This window comes from Choloepus didactylus, chromosome X (assembly GCF_015220235.1).
Source record: "Choloepus didactylus isolate mChoDid1 chromosome X, mChoDid1.pri, whole genome shotgun sequence".
NCBI lineage: Eukaryota > Metazoa > Chordata > Mammalia > Pilosa > Megalonychidae > Choloepus > Choloepus didactylus.
In genome coordinates, this window is record NC_051334.1 from 30,008,634 (window position 1) to 30,030,638 (window position 22,005).

Sequence of the window (22,005 nt, forward strand, 5' to 3'; positions counted from 1 at the left end):
AAACCTACTAGTAGAATCTATGGAAGTGAAAGGCACAACACAAGAGATGAAAGACACAATGGAAACATACAACAGCAGATCTCAAGAGGCAGAAGAAAACACCCAGGAACTGGAGAACAAAACACCTGAAAGTCTACATGCAAAGGAGCAGATGGAGAAAAGAATGAAAAAATATGAGCAACGTCTCCGGGAACTCAAGGATGAAACAAAGTACAATAATGTACGTATCATTGGTGTCCCGGAAGGAGAAGAGAAGGGAAAGGGGGCAGAAGCAATAATAGAGGAAATAATCAATGAAAATTTCCCATCTCTTATGAAAGACATAAAATTACAGATCCAAGAAGCACAGCGTACTCCAAACAGAAGAGATGTGAATAGGCCTACGCCAAGACACTTAATAATCAGATTATCAAATGTCAAAGACAAAGAGAGAATCCTGAAAGCAGCAAGAGAAAAGCGATCCGTTACATACAAAGGAAGCTTAATAAGACTATGTGCGGATCTCTCAGCAGAAACCATGGAGGCAAGAAGGAAGTGGTGTGATATATTTCAGATACTGAAAGAGAAAAACCACCAACCAAGAATCCTGTATCCAGCAAAGCTGTCCTTCAAATATGAGGGAGAGCTCAAAATATTTTCTGACAAACAGACAATGAGAGACTTTGTGAACAAGACACCTGCCCTACAGGAAATACTAAAGGGAGCACTACAGGGTGATAGAAGACAGGAGTGTGTGGTTTGGAACACAATTTTGGGAGATGGTAGCACAACAATGTAAGTACACTGAACAAAGGTAACTATGAATACGGTTGAGAGAGGAAGGTGGGGAGCATGTGAGACACCACAAGAAAGGAGGAAAGATAACGACTGGGACTGTGTAACTTGGTGAAATCTAGAGTATTCAACAATTGTGATAAAATGTACAAATATGTTCTTTTACGAGGGAGAACAAGCAAATGGCAACCTTGCAAGGTGTTAAAAGTGGGGAGGCATTGGGGGAGGGATGCAATCAGCATAAACTAGAGACTGTAACTAATAGAATCATTGTATTGTGCTTCCTTTAGTGTAACAAAGGTGATATATCAAGGTGAATGCAGATAAGAGGGGGGGATAGGGGAGGCATGTTAGACACTTGACATTGGTGGTATTGTCTGATTCTTTATTCTACTTTGATTTAAGGTTATTTTTCCTTTTGCTGCTTCCTAGCTGTCATTTTTTTGTTTCCTCTTTCTTTTGTCTCTCTACCTTCTATGACTCTCCCTCCTGCCTTGTGGAAGAAATGTAGATGCTCTTGCTTAGTATGAGCAGAATGTTCAATTAGGATGAACTTAAATGTTTGGAAATGAACAGGGGTGTTGGTAGCAAGATGTGAGAATAACTAACAGCGCCGAATGGTGTGTGAATGAGGTGGAAAGGGGAAGCTCAGAGTCATATATGTCACCAGAAGGAAAGTTGGAGGTCAAAAGATGGAAATGTATAAAACTGAATCCTATGGTGGGCAATGTCCATGATCAACTGTACAAATACTAGAAAGCACTTCATGAACCAGAACAAATGTATGACAATACAATTAGAAGTTAATAATAGAGAGGCATATAGGGAAGAACTATATACCTATTACAAACTATATACTACAGTTAGTAGTATTTCAACATTTTTTCGTAAACAGTAACAAACGTACTATATCAATACTAGGAGTCAACAATTGAGGGGGGTTGGTTAGGGATAGGGGAGGTTTAGAGTTTCCTTTTCTTTTTTTCTTTTTTCATCTTTCACTTTATTTCTTGTCTGGAGTAATGAAAAGTTTCTAAAAATTGAACAAAAATTAAGTGTGGTGATGGATGCACAGCTGTATGAGGGTACCCAGGGGCAAGTGATTGTACACTTTGGATCTTTGGATAATTGTATGGTATCTGAATAATCTCAATAAAAATGAAAAAAAAAATGAATCATATAAACTGACATCTACTTATATGTATATGAAGGGCAAGTCTAAAATGCAAAAAAAAGGGGGGGGATTAAGGCAGCTTGAAAAGAAGAGAAAATTTATCCATCTCAAATAATCTCTACGTAAAAGTACTGCCATAGTGTAATTCATTCCTAAAATCACTGTGCATATAGTTAGACTTGAAAGTCAAAAATTAAAACAAGCATTGCAAAGTGAAGATATAGCACCAAGTGCTTTTCCTTGAGTGAATGAGAACTTGACCAGAGATATTTTTGTTTACTATCAGACATCTCACCATTTCTGAATTCCTTGCAAAGTCAGTATAACTGTTGCAAAAAATAATTAAAAAAAAAATTAACTCTTGTTCCGATAACAGTTCCCAGCTGACTACAACAAAGTATCTGATGTAGGAGACTGATTATCAGTGACAGGTTTTCATTCCCAAGTGGGTAAACTAGTGGTAAAGTCATATCAGAAACCTTCATATCCACAGTTTCTTATGAAAAACTTTCTTGTATGGAATCTCATTCACTCAAAGTATATGACACTGGAATCTGGAGTCTGTCAGTTCTGGAAGGAACTTTGCTTTTTCCATCTTTCAATTTTTAATATCCTTGTAAAATTTCTACATAATCAATGGTCTTTCTTCTTGATGGGATCGAAAGTGTTTGTTGAGCTCTCCTGAGGAAATAAAACTTTTCCCACAGAAACCACCTATGTATGGTTTTTCACCTGTATGCGTGAAAAGAGAACTAGAGACAGCAAATGTCTTCCCACAGGTATGACACACGTAAGGCTTTTCTCCAGTAAGCCTAACGAACATGGCAGGTCAGCGTGCTGACTGGGGCAAATTTTTATCCACACCTATCACAGACATAGGACTTCTCGCCACTATGTGTCCTTGTATGAATCTTGAGATTGCTAGAAGTTGCAAATTGTAAATTGCACACATCACATTTATAGGGTTTTTTTTCTCACCACGATGCACGTGACTATGGATGACAAGATGTCATTTTGAGCAAAGCCTTTATCACATAATTCATATTTGTATGGCTTCTCACCTGTGTGAGTTCTTCCATGAGTTTTCAGCTGGGTAAAAATGTCTTTCCACACATGTGGAATATGTGGGATTTGACTCCTTTACATATTCTTATGTGCTTTCCCAAGCTGCTTGCTTCTAAAAGCCCTTTGCCACACGTTACACATCGGTGTGGCCTTGGAAAACCTCTGATCCAGCTCTTGTCTGGAGCTCTCCAGCTTATAAGAATTCTCAACACTGACCATGTTAGAGTGCTCTCTCTGAGATAGTTGGGCTGTGATTTTCCACGTTTCTGTTTCACTGTTACAGATTGCACAGATACCTTGTGCCCTTATGCTGGAAATATATTTTCCACAAGTGATGTCAACTCGAGCTCTGAATTATCATTTCTTTGTGCAATTTGTTCTGCTACCGACAGTGTGGACAATTTATTTGCATCTTAGAAATAATTCAACAGATGCATTCTCTAAAATGTCACTGGGATATTGCACCGTTTTATTTTGCCTTGTTTCCTGGGAGTTGAAAGCCTTCCTTTTAGTTTGAGATGATGTTTTTGCTAAAGCTTCTTGCTTAGGATTTGCATGAAGTAAATCTGACTTTATATTTTATTCCAATTGTGATACAAGAGTTAGTTAGAAGAGCATTTTTTTTTAAGTTTTCAGTTGACTTCATTTTGGGGGAGGAGGGTAATTTTTAGATTAATGCTTTGAAGTCAGAAAAATTTGGCCCATATAATTTGTTTTAGAAATTGAGGTTTTCTTTATGTCTTTTGTGTGTGTGTGTGGTAAGTGTTTGGTGGACATTTGAAAGAACATTTAGTTCCTCTGAGGTATAAAGTTTTATCAGATGGAGATTTAACCAAAGTGATTACAATATTCATTCTTATTTTGTCTGTTTTGCATGTTGAAATCAGAGTTGTGTTCAAATTTTACACAAAGTTTTAGGAGAATTCTGTTTTCAACTTTATTTTTTACCATTTATTGTAGGTAATACTTTTTCAGCCTCCCAACCATTTTTTATCTTTGTTGCTTCTCTCCTATCTTCTGTTGTCCTTTATGGTATTTCTTATTACTTCACATTTCTTATGTTATTAGCTCTTCATCTCTTTATCTTTTTCCTCTGAATTCTAGAAAAATTTCTCTATTGATTCAGTTTTCTGAAGTTTCACCTCTATTTTTATTTTAGAACTTAGTAAAATTAGTTTTCATTTGAAAGCAAATTTTCCTGATCTGATTGTTCTTTTTTGAAAGATACAATATGCTTGTAAATTTTATTTGTTCTTATGCTTTAGAATGAGGTCCTTCTTTAAGAATGCTAAATCTTTCCATATGTTCACTGTTTTTCAGAGGATTTTTTTTAAGGTTATGTGGGTCACACTGCTCAAATCTTTCAATCCCCGACCAAAAGGAAAACAGAAAGTTTGCTACTTTATTTTCTGTAGTTTTTTCTCAATTGGAAATTACTTGATTTTGGAGTGAGGGAACACAGGGAAGTTCAATGCTTTGCTAAGCATTTGGTTTTAGCCACTCAATAAAGAGGCACCAGTCAATAAGCAGACAGCCTGTGAGTGCTGTTTTAGGTATTTATCTTGGGGTTGAAAATTTTTCCCTGGAATTCTCAGCTGGGCCAAGGAAGTTTTTCCTCCATGTTCGCTGTGGCAGCTTGAAGTTACTTGGTACATTACTAAGTCCCTTTTCTAGGTGGCTAAATCACTCTCACTAAGTCCTTTCCTTATTTAGTGAACTGTGTGCTAAGTGAGACTCAAAGCAAATGCTGCAAACTCCATGCTTCCTGTCTAGCCCATAGATCCTTTGATTTGCCCACTGCTAGGTGCTCAGGGTCTTCATGGGCTCTGTTGAGTTCCATAAACCTGCTTTGCAGATTGACCTTCGATTCAATGTCAAATGAAACCAATAGGGTAAGCAAACTATTTCAGTGTGCTAATCTAATTTTCTTCTCCCTTCAACTCCAAATGCCTGTCAAATAAAGATCTCTTTCATATCATGCACACTCAAAACAGACTATTATTAGTGATTTAAAAGAAGGCAAAATTGGGGGGGTGGGATTAAGAAGTAGCTATGTTAGCAGCTCTTAGTCAAGGGAACAGAATTATCTGAAAACTGCCTCGGTCCCCTCCACCTCAAGTCCCAAGAGTAAATGCACAAATACGGCAAAATAAAGTGAAATAATATAGAAGTAATATGGTAACCAGGGTTTCGTTCCCAACCTGCAATGCAAAACCCTACGAAGTTAGACTGCATTACTTGACTTTTCTCCCATTACATATATCTTAACCACTGCAATGTCATGAAAAGGTGGTTAAAAGCACACACAATATTCAAAAGGCAGAATAAGTGAGATGATTTGGATGGCTGTGAGGATTTGAACTGGTGAAACGAAATCACATCTGCATACCATATATCCTATTAAAACCCTTGAAACCTCTACCTCCATCACAAAACATAGTCTGTGTCCTAGAAAAGGGATAAGAGGACGGTCAAGTCAGGAAGCCTTTGGAGGGATGCAGGTGGTAGACGACACCAACAGCCCCTCTTCCCCTAAGACTTCTGTATGGAAAGCTGAGCTGGTCAGTATCTAAAAAGAAATCATTGTATGGACAGTGGGATTACAAGTAGATACTGTGGTTCTAACAGATGCTTCTCTCTAAAAATGAGCACCAAAGTAAACCACTTTTGTGCAGGTACAACACATGCAGAGCCTTTGTGGTAACCAAACAGATTTGAAGCAATTTTTTCTTTCAAAATAAATCAATTGCTTAAAAGGGACAACCAGGTTGTGGGAAAAAATGGGAGAAGGGGAGGAGGGGAATGAGAAAAATATCTCACATATTATTTTTAAAATGATTTCTATACATTATTATACTATCTGGTGGAGAGTAAACTAATAGTTGATGAGGGAAAGTTTCTTTATAAAAAGTATTCCAGTTAATAAATGACTGGATTTCTGAGGGAGAGGGGAAAGGGGAGGGGACAGGGAAAGGGAGAATTTATCCCGTAAAGATTTAATAGGCATATCAATTTCAAGTCTACCTTATTTAACTCTATTTTGGACAAGCTTGTAAAAGATATTTTGTGAGACTATTGGGAAAATTTAACACTGGCTATGATTTTTAAAAATTAGTTTTTAAGGTGGGATATGGATATACTGTGCTTATGTTAACAAAGTTTATTTACAGATGAAATGAAACAATCCAGGGCATGGGGGGAAGATGAGAATGTAGATCAAATAAGATTGCCTATAAGTAAGTAATTTTGGAAGTTAGGTAATGAGTAAATGGAGGGCCATTATACAATTCTGTACTTTTGTATGTTTGTAATTTTTCATAGATTGAAAGAATCGAGTGGAAATTATTTTGAATTAAAACATACAATGTTTACAAATTCTAGAAATTTTGAAATTAAAAAAAAGGGGGGGGGGGATGCAAGATCATCTGGTCAAATTTATTTGAGTCCCAAAATCCAGTCATGACCAAAGCTTAGACTTCTTAGCTTTGTGGTCAATTATATTGGGGGGGGGGGGGGCTCAACTGAAAAGGTTATCTACTGTAGTTCATCTGTGATGATTTCTGTGCAAAATTGGGAAGGATGAATACAGACCCTAGCAAGATGAGGGTCAGGGCCCTCTGTGATTATTTGCTTTTGAAAAACTAGCTATAAATGACATACAGATAATAAAAGAAAATTCCTCATTCTTTTATAAATAACACTGAGGTGGAATGAAAAATATAAGGTCCTAATTTATTCCAACTTTAAAATCTGTTTATATAGACTTTTGCCAATTTTCAAATTTGAGAAACATGCACTTAATATTCACCCCAAATCTATGATTACTACTACTTATTCTAATAGAGGAACAGAAATGTGATGGAAGATTACATTTGTGAGACAGCATATTTCAGACCACACATATATGAGTGTTAGAACTAGAACTAGTTTGATACTTTGAATTATTTCTAAATACACAGAAAAGATACAGAACATAGTGTTTGCTTTTAGTTTATTAATTTATTTTGCAGGAATCTTTGACTCTCTGAATATGTACTGTTTGGTGGTACGATGCATGCATAGCCTTTTAAAATGCCTTTGTACAATTTCATCTCAAAATAATTTCAATCACAGCATACACAGAAATCTAAAAGAGACTTGGTATTTACAAGATTTAATAAGTTCTTGTTTTAAAGAAGAAACTGATCAATTCCTTACAGTAGGGAAACATGGACATTAGGTATCGTTATAAATAACAATTCAGAATTGTTCAGTCTCACAGCAACTTTTCATGGCTTTAGAAATTAAAATGGGGGCATCATTCTATTAATCTCTGAATGCCCAAGCCATGCAAAATCTACTTGTATTAAATATTTGGGGATGCAAGTAATACAGAAAAAAATGCATGTCTGGTGAATGTGAAAACGTCATCAGAATTAACTTTTACAATAAGAAAATACTGTTAATTCTTTCAAAAAGATACAGTAGTGGTGCAACAGACAGTGCCCAATTTATTCTGACTTTTTAAAGTAACATTTCAATTGTCATTTTCTTCCTCTACAGATATACAGACACATTGCAATGTGGACACATTCCAGGTGTGAACAATGGTACAATATTAAAATAATTCAATTTTTAACTATAAAGGGACATTTTCACATTCCAGGATACATCACTGATATTTTTAAAGGTCAATTTTTCTGTCTTAATATTCTTGCTTTTCATTTATATTGTTGAAAAGACATTATAATTACCTTTAAAAATACTACATAATTGAATTGCCACAGAAAGCCGATATGAACCCTAGGTAACTGTGACAAAGCAATGACAAAATTTAAGGAAACATTGATTTCTTTCAATAATTAAAAAGTACTAAAATTGAGACCAGCTCCTTAAAAATTATTAAAATGCTCATCACACTTCCCATTTCATTCAGGGAAATAAACAAATTAGCAACACTTTCCCCAGCATCAATAATCTGCTCTAAAACTACATTTTTACAAGGCATTTCTTTTGTTTCTTTAAAACACCCCCCCGCCTCTATTCTCTCCCATACAAGGTCAATATCAATTCAAAACATTTTACAACGCTTAGAAAGTTTCTGGTTCCTCTATTACCACTTTAAACATTTAAGAGTACTCCATAATTTAAGGGGCAACGTACTTAACAGAATGGCAAATGTGCTTTCTAAAAACCCAGTTTGCAAAACAGTGAAATAATGTAAAATGAATAGTCAGGTCTATAGGTTACAAATGAATCAAACTAGTTGTATTTTAAAAGTCTTAATAGAAACAAGTGCTCCACCTGATTAAAAGGGCACAGGCACCTCAGCAGCCAGGCATTCATCATCCACTTTATGCCCTACCATTTACATGCCAATTGTCTGTACATACTAATATGACTAGGAGATCCTTTTGAAAAGGTACCTTGAAAGTTGGGTGAATTCTTGTTCAAACTGATTATAGGCAAGAAGCAGTCTATATAAGGGGCACAGTTAAATATATCAAATTGATCAGTGTTAAATAATTTTGCTCATTTTAACAAATGAATACAGCCTATGTTGGCATTTGAAACTTGTGCACAGTCATAAATTAACACATGCAAAATTTCCTTAAAAATCAATCTCTGATGTCTCATACCTCACCCTCCACACCTATCAAATAGACTGTTTCCTCATTTTTCCTGGCAGATGAAAGCAATGATCGGCTAGATATATCACCAAAGGACTGAACCCATGCATCTACTGTATGATAACACCTTTATTAACCTTGGTGTATTTTCATGCAATAGTTTTAAAGTCATCTACATGGTTTTAATAAAGCATCGAACTGTTTTCATACATGCTACTTTCATTCTCAACTGACAATTGCCAAATTAATTGCTGTCATTTCAGCACATCACTAAGAATACTGGGTAAACTTTTAGCTAGAACACCAAGGAGTGTGTGTGTGTGTGTGTGTGTGTGTGTGTGTGTGTGTGTGTGTATATATATGTATATATTTTCCTTAAATTGTTATGTAAAACCAAGTTGGGTTGACCATCACTAAAGAGATATGAAACCATACAAAGGCAAAGGCATTGGCATATTACAGAATAGGACTGAACTGTTATTGAAGATACAGGTCTGACAAGATACCAGTGTTGCAAAAGCCTTTAAAGAACACTGTCTTCAGGTCAATGCTTCTAAAGCCCATATTCTTTCTCACCATTATTTTCACAGTTTTGCCACAGTTGTTGTATGAGAGATGTTTTACCAGTGTAATTACATAGTCACGTTTATTTGTGAGACGAGAGGATATATTTGAGGGAATTTTCCACAGACGAAAGTGTTTTCAAAGCTGTAGGTGGAGTGTGAAATTATGATTTTTGCCTTTGGTTTCATTATGCTATTAAGTGCAGCTTATTTTCCAGGTCTGCCAGAGATTACTGCTAAACTAGAATACAAAGAGAGAGAGAGAGCAAGAGAGAGCAAGAGAAAAAGAGAAATGGAGGAAGGAAGGGAGAGAGGCAGAGAAGTGTGTGGGGTGGGAGCACATGGTATGGTAGAGTGGATATTTCTAGGTTTATAACCTTATAACCTCAGGTAAAATCCTTTAGGATTGGAAAACCTACCAACTTTATTGCTGTTTATAGTCACCAAAATGGGGGGAAATTCCAAAATCCAATTCTGAGCTAGGAAGAGTGGTAGAGACCTTAATTAAATGTGCTATAATTCATTTTCTAGTGATGGACCCTAGTGAGTCACATGATTTTAGATCTTTTCAGTTATCCACACCCTAAAGTTCTGGTTTCATTAATAAGGAGTGCTTTAATATTGCCTGAATGAACTCAATATGATCTTCGATTACAGTATGTTAAACAGTTCTTTGTTTCAAAGTCCTTTGTATTTATCTTCCTCTTAATAACATTTCTCAAGCAGCCTTCTCTTCCTCCCCGAATGTTGTAGTGTGCAACTTAAAGATATTGGCCAACTGATATTTCCCTCATGTTCATTTATTAACATATGTGCAAATAAATCTTTATTGAACAGCTAATATTGATTACTTTTCAACTAAATTAGAATTATGGCACAAAGTATTATCTGTGCTGTAAACATCATGAATTCTTCACAAAATTGGAAGGAGGAAAAATAAAAGCCCTATGGACTGCAAACATTTCTTATAGAACCACAGTTGAGCTCAAGATTTCCGAATGGATTTTGGAATGGGTTTACATTTGGCATACATTCACTGTGCTATTAGCAAAGCGCAGTTTTACAAGAATATCATTTATAAAATCATACTTTATAGGGACTTGTTAAGTTTTAAAACCAATGGCCGAATAAAAGCATGCAGGAACTTAAAAATATATATCTATTATGCAACATAATTAGGTCTTAGGTACCAGTGTTGATACAGCTTGATGAATCATTGTACAAGCAAAAGGGATCTTACCGCCTCTGATTGTACTTTAGAACAAAAGGCATGATATGCCTAATTCCTGACTGCTACCAAGTCACATTTTAAAACATCTTATTTTTGTATATGTATTTGTGTGTGAAATTACCCCTGAAAAAAGCAGCAATTACAAATATCCTTACTATTTTGCAAAAAAAAAAAAAAAAAAATCTGGGTGCTTTACCTGTCCTTCTCTTTGGCAGGAGGCAAAGGGAAGAAGCACAGGGAAGCCTTTGTTTTCCAGAGAGCTGTGACCAGGTAAGTCTGCTCTGGTAATTCACAGTTTGTCTGCATAAACTGTAACATTTCACACCATGATTCAAAGTTCTAGTTTAAAAAATAAGGGCCACTCAGCAGTAACTTTAACAATAAGGATTCCACAGAAGAGTTCTTGACTTCTCTGTATACATTCTTTCAGGAGTGACTCCTATCCCGGTTTTGGTTTCAAGTATCCCTTTTCTATCTCATTCTGCAATGAGTTAAGAAAGGAAAAAAAAAAAATCCCCATTTTTCTGTGAGTAAGCACAAGTGGATACAGTGTCAATCTTCCTCCCCTTGTGTGATGTGAAATGAAAAGGCCGGGCAGATGAGTAAATTCCCGAGGTTTCCTTTTCTCATGATGGGTGCTTGAAATTTCATTCTCAACCTGGTGCAGACTCTTCTGAATTCAAGTGTACCGTGGCATTTCGCACTGCTCACAGCGATTTAGTGCTGGGTGGTTCAGAAAGGTGCAGCTATCACAATTCCATGGAGCCCCTTCGTAGTCTTCATCTCGTGGTTGCGCCCGAGGACTCTGTTTGGAGCCAGTTAAATGCTCTGCAGGAAGTCAGGATTAAAAGAGAGAGAGAACAGATTAAATTCTTTCCAATTATAATCCATATTGAACTTAAAAACTATCAAAAAAGAACAAGGGATGTAATTTCCTGGCAGTGTATAAACCTATTCGGAAATAAATCTACTGGAAATGCATAACTGAACAGAAAGTTTATGATATGTATATATACTCCACTTTGTCCTAAACAGTTTACTCCTTTTGCCATAAGAAGACAGACAGTAGTTGAGCACAGATTACCCTCCTAGTACATTATCCATAGATAGTGGATAGTTATGCTATATTCCAGCCAAATTAAAAAAACAAACAAAAAAAAAACAAAACAAGAAATGTTATAAAGCACTGCTCAATTCTCTCTCTTCCATAAATCCTCCCTGACAACTTCAGCACCCCTTGACTTTTTTTTTAATCATCATTTTATTGAGATATATTCACATACCACGCAGTCATACAAAACAAATTGTACTTTCGATTGTTTACAGTAACATTACATAGTTGTACATTCATCACCTAAATCAATCCCTGACACCTTCATTAGCACACACACAAAAATAACAAGAATAATAATTAGAGTGAAAAAGAGCAATTGAAGTAAAAAAGAACACTGGGTACCTTTGTCTGTTTGTTTCCTTCCCCTACTTTTCTACACATCCATCCATAAACTAGACAAAGTGGAGTTTGGTCCTTATGGCTTTCCCAATCCCTTTGTCACCCCTCATAAGCTACATTTTTATACAACTGTCTTCGAGATTCATGGGTTCTGGGTTGTAGTTTGATAGTTTCAGGTATCCACCACCAGCTACCCCAATTCTTTAGAACCTAAAAAGGGTTGTCTAAAGTGTGCGTAAGAGTGCCCACCAGAGTGATCTCTCGGCTCCTTTTGGAATCTCTCTGCCACTGAAGCTTATTTCATTTCCTTTCACATCCCCCTTTTGGTCAAGAAGATGTTCTCCGTCCCACGATGCCGGGTCTACATTCCTCCCCGGGAGTCATATTCCATGTTGCCAGGGAGATTCACTCCCCTGGGTGTCTGATCCCACGTAGTGGGGAGGGCAGTGATTTCACCTTTCAAGTTGGCTTAGCCAGAGAGAGAGGGCCACATCTGAGCAACAAAGAGGCATTCAGGAGGAGACTCTTAGGCACAAATATAGGGAGGCCTAGCCTCTCCTTTGCAGCAACCGTCTTCCCAAGGGTAAAACTTATGGTAGAGGGCTCAACCCATCAAACCACCAGTCCCCTATGTCTGTGGTCATGTTAGCAACCATGGAGGTGGGGTAGGCCAATACCCCTGCATTCTCCACAGGCTCCTCAAGGGGGCAATACATCTTTTTTTTTTTCCTTGTTTTTCTTTTTTTTTTTTTTTTAACTTTCCCTTCTTTTTTAAATCAACTGTATGAAAAAAAAAGTTAAAAAGAAAACAAACATACAATAAAAGAACATTTCAAAGAGACCATAACAAGGGAGTAAGAAAAAGAAAACTAACCTAAGATAACTGCTTAACTTCCAACATGTTCCTACTTTACCCCAAGAAAGTTACATAATATAGCAACCTTTCTGTGAACTTGTTCCTACTATATCCATCAGAAATTAACAGACCATAGTCATTTCTGGGCATCCCCAGAACGTTAAAAAGCTTATCTGTTCATCTTGGATTATTGTTCCCCCTTCCTTAATTACTCTCTACTGCTAGTTCCCCTACATTCTACATTATAAACCATTTGTTTTACATTTTTCAAAGTTCACATTAGTGGTAGCATATAATATTTCTCTTTTGGTGCCTGGCTTATTTCACTCAGCATTATGTCTTCAAGGTTCATCCATGTTGTCATATGTTTCACGAGATCGTTCCTTCTTACTGACGCGTAGTATTCCATCGTGTGTATATACCACATTTTATTTATCCACTCATCTGTTGAAGGACATTTGGGTTGTTTCCATCTCTTGGCAATTGTGAATAACGCTGCTATGAACATTGGCGTGCAGATATCTGTTCGTGTCACTGCTTTCCGATCTTCCGGGTATATACCGAGAAGTGCAATCGCCGGATCGAATGGTAGCTCTATATCTAGTTTTCTAAGGAACTGCCAGACTGACTTCCAGAGTGGCTGAACCATTATACAGTCCCACCAACAGTGAATAAGAGTTCCAATTTCTCCACATCCCCTCCAGCATTTGTAGTTTCCTGTTTGTTTAATGGCAGCCATTCTAACCGGTGTTAGATGGTATCTCATTGTGGTTTTAATTTGCATCTCTCTAATAGCTAGTGAAGCTGAACATTTTTTCATGTGTTTCTTGGCCATTTGTATTTCCTCTTCAGAGAAGTGTCTTTTCATATCTTTTGCCCATTTTATAATTGGGCTGTCTGTACTATTGTCATTGAGTTGTAGGATTTATTGGATATGCAAGATATCAGTCTTTTGTCAGATACATGGTTTCCAAAAATTTTTTCCCATTGAGTTGGCTGCCTCTTTACCTTTTTGAGAAATTCCTTTGAGGTGCAGAAACTTCTAAGCTTGAGGAGTTCCCATTTATCTATTTTCTCTTTTGTTGCTTGTGCTTTTGGTGTAAAGTCTAGGAAGTGGCCGCCTAATACAAGGTCTTGAAGATGTTTTCCTACATTATCTTCTAGGAGTTTTATGGTACTTTCTTTTATGTTGAGATCTTTGGTCCATTTTGAGTTAATTTTTGTGTAGGGGGTGAGGTAGGGGTCCTCTTTCATTCTTTTGGATATGGATATCCAACTCTCCCAGCCCCATTTGTTGAAAAGACCATTATGGCTCAGTTCAGTGACTTTGGGGGCCTTATCAAAGATCAGTCAGCCATAGATCTGAGGGTCTATCTCTGAATTCTCAATTCGATTCCATTGATCTATATGTCTATCTTTGTGCCAGTACCATGCTGTTTTGGCAACTGTGGCTTTATAATAAGCTTCAAAGTCAGGGAGTGTAAGTCCTCCCACTTCGTTTTTCTTTTTTAGAGTGTCTTTGGCAATTCGAGGCATCTTCCCTTTCCAAATAAATTTGATAACTAGCTTTTCCAAGTCTGCAAAGTAGGTTGTTGGAATTTTGATTGGGATTGCATTGAATCTGTAGATGAGTTTGGGTAGAATTGACATCTTAATGACATTTAGCCTTCCTATCCATGAACATGGAATATTTTTCCATCTTTTAAGGTCCCCTTCTATTTCTTTTAGTAGAGTTATGTAGTTTTCTTTGTATAGGTCTTTTACATCTTTGGTTAAGTTTATTCCTAGGTACTTGATTTTTTTAGTTGCTATTGAAAATGGTATCTTTTTCTTGAGTGTCTCTTCAGTTTGTTCATTTCTAGCATATAGAAACATTACTGACTTATGTGCATTAATCTTGTATCCCGCTACTTTGCTAAATTTGTTTATTAGCTCTAGTAGGTGTATCGTTGATTTCTCAGGGTTTTCTAGATATAAGATCATATCATCTGCAAACAATGACAGTTTTACTTCTTCTTTTCCAATTTGGATGCCTTTTATTTCTTTGTCTTGCCGGATTGCCCTGGCTAGCACTTCCAGCACAATGTTGAATAACAGTGGTGACAGCGGGCATCCTTGTCTTGTTCCTGATCTTAGAGGGAAGGCTTTCAGTCTCTCACCATTGAGTACTATGCTGGCTGTGGGTTTTTCATATATGCTCTTTATCATGTTGAGGAAGTTTCCCTCAATTCCTACCTTTTGAAGTGTTTTTATCAAAAAGGGATGTTGGATTTTGTCAAATGCTTTTTCAGCATCTATTGAGATGATCAATTGATTTTTCCCTTTCGAGTTTTTAATGTGTTGTAATACATTGATTGTTTTTCTTATGTTGAACCATCCTTGCATGCCTGGAATGAACCCCACTTGGTCATGGTGTATGATTTTTTTAATGTGTCTTTGGATTCGATTTGCAAGTATTTTGTTGAGGATTTTTGCATCTATATTCATTAGGGAGATTGGCCGGTAGTTTTCCTTTTTTGTAGCATCTTTGCCTGGTTTTGGTATTAGATTGATGTTAGCTTCATAAAATGAGTTAGGTAGTGTTCCATTTTTTTCAATGTTTTGAAAGAGTTTGAGTAAGATTGGTGTCAGTTCTTTCTGGAAAGTTTGGTAGAATTCCCCTGTGAAGCCATCTGGCCCTGGGCATTTATTTGTGGGAAGATTTTTGATGACTGATTGGATCTCTTTGCTTGTGATGGGTTGGTTGAGGTCTTCTATTTCTTCTCTGGTCAGTCTAGGTTGTTCATATGTTTCCAGGAAATTGTCCATTTCTTCTACATTATCCAGTTTGTTGCCATACAGTTGTTCATAATATCCTCTTATAATTTTTTAAATTTCTTCAGGATCTGCAGTTATGTCACCTTTTTCATTCATTATTTTGTTTATATGGGTCTTCTCTCTTTTTGATTTTGTCAGTCTAGCTAGGGGCTTGTCAATCTTGTTGATCTTCTCAAAGAACCAACTTTTGGTGATATTTATCCTCTCTATTGTTTTTTTGTTCTCTATGTCATTTATTTCTGCTTTAATCCTTGTTATTTCTTTTCTTCTACTTGGTTTAGGATTGGTTTGCTGTTCATTTTCTAGCTTCTTCAGTTGATCCATTAGTTCTTTGATTTTGGCTCTTTCTTCCTTTTTAATATATGCGTTTAGTGCTATAAATTTCCCCCTCAGCACTGCTTTTGCTGCATCCCATAGGTTTTGGTATGTTGTGTTCTCATTTTCATTCGTCTCTATATATTTAGCAATTTCTCTTGCTATTTCTTCTTTAACCGACTGATTGTTTAGGAGTGTGTTGTTTAACCTCCAGGTATTTGTGATTTTTCTAAGTCTCTGATGGTTATTGACTTCTAATTGTATTCCATTGTGGTCAGAGAATGTGCTTTGAATAATTTCAATCTTTTTAAATTTATTGAGGCTTGTTTTATGTCCCAGCATATGATCTATTCTGGAGAAAGTTCCATGAGCACTAGAAAAGTATGTGTATCCTGGTGATTTGGGATGTAATGTCCTGTATATGTCTGTTAAATCTAATTCATTTATCAGATTGTTTAGGTTTTCAATTTCCTTATTGGTCTTCTGTCTGGTTGATCTATCTATAGGAGAGAGTGATGTGTTGAAGTCTCCCACAATTATTGTGGAAACATCAATTGCTTCCTTTAGTTTTTCCAGTGTTTCTCTCATGTATTTTGTGGCACCTTCATTGGGTGCATAGACATTTACGATTGTTATTTCTTCTTGCTGAATTGCCCCTTTTATTAGTATGTAGTGGCCTTCCTTGTCTCTCAAAACATCCCTGCATTTGAAGTCTATTTTATCTGAGATTAATATTGCTACACCTGCTTTCTTTTGGCTGTAGCTTGCATGAAATATTTTTTTCCATCCTTTCACTTTCAGTTTCTTTGTGTCCCTGTGTCTAAGGTGAGTCTCTTGTATGTAACATATTGATGGTTCATTTTTTTTTGATCCATTCTGCAAATCTATATCTTTTAATTGGGGAGTTTAATCCATTTACATTCAACGTTAAAACCGTGAAGGCATTTCTTGAATCGGCCATCTTATCCTTTGGTTTATGCTTGCCATATTTTTCCCTCTCTCTATTAATATCCTTTATTGTACCCATACCGAATCTCTTTAGTACTGAACCTTTCTCCAAGTCTCTCTGTCCTGTCTTTGTTTCTCTGTCTGTAGGGCTCCCTTTAGTATCTCCAGTAGGGCAGGTCTCTTGTTAGCAAATTCTCTCAGCATTTGTTTGTCTGTGAAAAATTTAAGCTCTCCCTCAAATTTGAAGGAGAGCTTTGCTGGATAAAGTATTCTTGGCTGGAAATTTTTCTCACTCAGACTTTTAAATATATCGTGCCACTGCCTTCTCGCCTCCATGGTGGCTGCTGAGTAGTCACTACTTAGTCTTATGCTGTTTCCTTTGTATGTGGTGAATTGCTTTTCTCTTGCTGCTTTCAGAACTTGCTCCTTCTCTTCTGTGTTTGACAGTGTGATCAGTATATGTCTCGGAGTGGGTTTATTTGGATTTATTCTATTTGGAGTTCGCTGAGCATTTATGATTTGTGTATTTATGTTGTTTAGAAGATTTGGGAAGTTTTCCCCAACAATTTCTTTGAATACTCTTCCTAGACCTTTACCCTTTTCTTCCCCTTCTGGGACACCAATGAGTCTTATATTTGGACGTTTCATATTATCTATCATATACCTGAGGTCCATTTCGATTTTTTCAATTTTTTTCCCCATTCTTTCTTTTATGCTTTCATTTTCCATTCTGTCATCTTCCAGGTCACTGATTCGTTGTTCAACTTCCTCTAGTCTTGTACTATGAGTGTCCAGAATCTTTTTAATTTGGTCAACAGTTTCTTTAATTTCCATAAGATCATCCATTTTTTTATTTAGTCTTGCAATGTCTTCTTTATGCTCTTCTAGAGTCTTCTTGATTTCCTTCATATCCCGTACTATGGTCTCATTGTTCATCTTTAGTTGTTTGAGTAGCTGCTCTAGGTGCTGTGTCTCTTCTGGTCTTTTGATTTGGGTGCTTGGGCTTGGGTTATCCATATCGTCTGGTTTTTTCATATGCTTTATAATTTTCTGTTGTTTTTGGCCTCGTGGCATTTGCTGAACTTGATAGGGTTCTTTTAGGGTTTGTAGACCTATTGAAGTCCTTATCTCTAATTTATCAGATCTACAGCTTCGTGGAGTACACTTTCTCTAACTAACCAGCAGGTGGCGTCCACGAGCCACCTGTTCTCCACAAGCCAGTTCTCCCCTGCTTAGCCTTTTTGGTGAGTGGGGGAGTGAGTCTTGTGGGGTCCAATTGGTGTACCAAGCTTGCGTGTGTAGTTGGTGTTGCCTGCCCTGTATGTGGGGCGTGTTTCTGGGCAGTCGGGGAGGGGGGGTGGCCCTAACAATCAAATCTCTCTCGTGATCCTAGAGTTTTAAAGCTGCTGCAATAGTCTAATCCTTCAGTTCAGTCGTGCCACAGTTTGTCTCTGCCACTGACCCACAAGTCTTTGGTATTGGCGTATGGCTCCTGAGACTTGCAAGTGGGCCCCTCTTCCAGGCTGTGCACCCCGGGTCCTCTGTTGAGGGATGACTGTGCTATGTCACAGGTGAGTGCCGTCCCCCCAGGGCAGTTCTGGGCTGCTGGGCTGTGTAGGGAGGCTCCCAGTCTGCTCAAATGATGGCTGAATGGGGCTTTGTTAATTCATACTGCTCCACCTTCCCAGCTCTGGGACAATCAGCTGAGGTTGCAGGGAAGGCTAATGTCCACGCCCAGTTTTGTGGTGTGTGCCTGTTATTTGAAGCACTTCCGTCACACTGGGTTGTCTGGGGCAGCTCTGGGCTATGGGGCTGGCGATGGGCAGGAGTGTTTCCTGTCCACCAGGATGGTGGCTGTGAGCGGACACCCCCCTTTTCTTGGGAAGTTGTGGTGTTTAGTGAATTTTCTCAGCCACTGGATTATTGCCTTTTGTCTCAGAGCTCTCTTAGCTCTGCTCTTGACTTGACGTGCCCAAATTGCAATTCTTTGAAGCTTTCTGTATTGGGCTTCTTAGAGTAATTGTTTTAGAAAAAGAAAAAAGGATTAAAAAAAAAAAAAAAAAAACAAACAGGGCCCTCCTCAGAGATCTAATGGGTTATTGAAATGCTAATAGGCAAAGCAACCAGGGCCATTAAGGAAAGGTCCACAGGGCAGAGAGATCAGCTTTTCTTCGGGATTTGCATATGCGCCTCAAGGCCTGAGCTCCGCCCTTCCCCTTTCTGTGTTCCCCAGAACTCCAAAAATCCTCTGCTTTTATTTTGGAGTTTTTCGTGTTATTTTTTTTTTTCTATGCCTGTCTCCTCTCTGCTGGGCTGGCAGCTCTCAGATTCTCTGGTGTCTGGTCTCAGTCTATGGTTGGAGTATGGATCAGTAGAATGAGTTTCCGAGAAGGGCTACCACTGCAGTTCTCCCTTCTCCTTCCCGGAGCTGGCAGCCCCTCCTCCCACGGGACTGAGCCTGGCAGGGAGGGGCGCGGGTCCCCTGGCCGCAAAAACTTACAGATTTTGCTGATCTCAGCAGTTCCACGTTTTCATGAGTGTTGTATGAAGTATGCCCAAAGACAGATTGCTCTGTGGTGTCCAGTCCACGCAGTTCCTGGCTTTTTACCTACTTTCCTGGAGGAGTAACTAAAACTTACAGCTCACCAGTCTGCCATCTTGCCCCGCCTCCCGTCCTTTTCTCCCCTTGACTTTTGCTCCCTATAGCACTATGTATACTATGCTAAACATCTGACTAAAAGTGTTTCTTCTTCCATAAGACTTTAAGCTACAAAATATATGTGTGTTTTATACTAATGATTCATAAATGGTGGTGACAGTTCATAAGAAAGTTTTTCTTCAGAATGACAAAAAGAGAGGGATAAAATGTACAGTTAGTTTTTCTTAAAGCTAAATTCATTCAATAAAAAAGACTGCCTTTCAGTCTAAGAGTCTTTTCTGCCTTTCTGGCAATAAAACATCCTTCAGTTATTAGTTTTAAAAAATGTTTAAACCTGGCAATATAAAATGCTGGCATTCTTATGGGGGTCCTGAAGATTCTATCAAACCCTCAAAACTGATCTTACATTCCTCCTAGGACCTCATTCTCTAGCCTTGCGCACAAAAAGGCTCTTTGCTTCTGGAGTTAATTTGTAAATCCTGCCTTTTAGGAACATACCCTACTGAGAGTGGTGTCAGAGAATAGAAGGCTAAAGATCACCAGATGGAATTCACCCTAGAATCTGGAGCAAAGGCAGGGGACTGGGATAATATATCTGTAAAACCCTAGGAATCCTCACTGCAAACTGGAAATAATAAAATTAAGATCTAAAGCGAGCAGCCTTCTTAAATAGGTAACAAAAGAAATTGAGATCTGGGGAGGCTTTACCTGTCACCATTTTGAGTTAAACGTATCCTTCCACTGGAAATTAATTGACTGACTTCTGGTTTATAAACTTGTCTTTCATGATAAATGGATGATGTAAATTACTTCCAAAGAGGTGGAGAGAATTGAGCTTAGCCTTGAACATTTACCCCAAAACATAAGGCTCAGCCTCAATCAGGAATGTGATCTTACAATATAACAGAAAAGTATAGGGTTCTTCAGCTTATTCCTATGACTATAAAAAGGAGATGGGCTTGCTTCTTTTGCCTCAACTGATGTTTTTAACGGCCATTATCACTCATCGTGTGTCTTTTGGCTCATGACTCCAAAACATGTAGATCCGACAGTTTTCTTTTTTTCTCATGGAGAGAAATAAAAAGTACATTGTTAAAGCCTCATGTTAGAGGAAAAATGTTCACTCTGCATTTCCAGAAAAGATACTTTCTTGTAGTCTTTATCTCCTAAAAGAACAATATGCCCCCAAAACTGGACACTTAAAAAAAATCGTATCATACTGCTACTGGTTTTTAATGGTCAGGCTCTAAAACATCAATTTTATACTTTTGTAGGACAGGGGACTTTTTATTTCATGAAATATTTATTATAAAGTTATACAATTTAAGATATTAAATCCTTAAGCTGTTATTTTCTGTCTTTATATGCTAATTCAAAACGTAGGCTTCAATTTTAGATTGTGGCAGTGCAAATGTTTAATATGAAAAGGTTTTTCAAACTCTCCTTTTTTCTAAACTACATAATCGAAAAAATTCTTTTAATCTAACTAATTCAGGATAACTGGAGATACTCTTTGCAGTTTAGTACTATGATGATTTAATTTGGAAAAAAATCAACTACTCTGAAGTAACTTATCAAAAAATATATTTAAAAGGCACCTATTTTAGAATTATCTTTGGTCCTAAAACAAGACACTGACCATTTCATCATAGAGAAGTACTGTTTGAATAGAAGCATCTAAAACCCAAGACATTCTTGATATCTGGTGTCACTTGATTTACAAGTTTACAGGTGTGCAAATTTTTTCTTTTTTACGAAATAAAATTTAAAAAGGTAAAATGTTTCAAGCCTCATAGAAAGTAAAAAACATTCAAAAGAATACACATATTTACATACAAAAAAGAACAGAAATAAAGACTTCTCCTTAAAAAACTAATTCTTTTTAATGAATTAACTTTAATAGGTTAAATTTCCATAAAAATGAAAATCCTCACAAATATACAACTTATTAATTTACTCATTACTTATATTACATAAGTAGAAGATGGAAGGAAATTGCTCAAAAGGAGGCAACTAGAAATTTTTAGAACTGAAAGTGTATTTTCTATGAAATAAATTTCAAAGATAAATGAATCCAGAGCTTTCAAGTCTTTTTTTAATTATTTATTTGGCCTTGCTTCCTAGATACTATTACCTTAGAATTGCTCTGTCCAATATGGTAGCTACTAGCCCCATGTAACTACTAAGCATTTGAATTGTAGCCAGTATGAACTGAGATATGCTGAAAGTATAAATACACACTAGATTTTGAAGATTTCATATGAAACAAAAAATGTAAAATATCTTGCTAATAATTTTTATACTGCTTTCACATTGAGATAATATCTTGTACATATGGTGTTACATAAAATACATTAAAATTAATTTCACCTGTTTTTATTTTTTTACTGTGGCTACTAGAAAATTAAAAATTATATATGTGGTTTGTGTTATATTTCTATTGGACAACTTGAGAAACAGTACAGAGCATAATTTTCTAAAGGAAAAAATAAAGGTCTAGCTTTAGTTATGATGAACTCTACGTAAGTTAACACGTGTTTT

The 22,005-nt window shown here is 36.9% G+C and overlaps 1 protein-coding gene and 1 pseudogene across 3 annotated transcripts in view; both read right to left on the reverse strand.

Annotated features, from left to right (window-relative positions):
- Window positions 1-2,335: 2,335 nt before the first annotated feature.
- On the reverse strand, window positions 2,336-4,668 carry LOC119522065 (annotated as a pseudogene).
- Window positions 4,669-6,987: 2,319 nt separating this feature from the next.
- The window catches only part of TAB3 (TGF-beta activated kinase 1 (MAP3K7) binding protein 3), a 101,837-nt gene continuing 86,819 nt past the window's right edge, over window positions 6,988-22,005 (reverse strand). For all 3 annotated transcript variants that reach the window (XM_037821630.1, XM_037821631.1, XM_037821632.1), the window contains one exon: window positions 6,988-11,244. In XM_037821630.1, coding sequence (XP_037677558.1) covers window positions 11,096-11,244 — 149 coding nt within the window. In that variant the 3' untranslated portion in view covers window positions 6,988-11,095. The remainder of the gene's footprint in view (window positions 11,245-22,005) is intronic.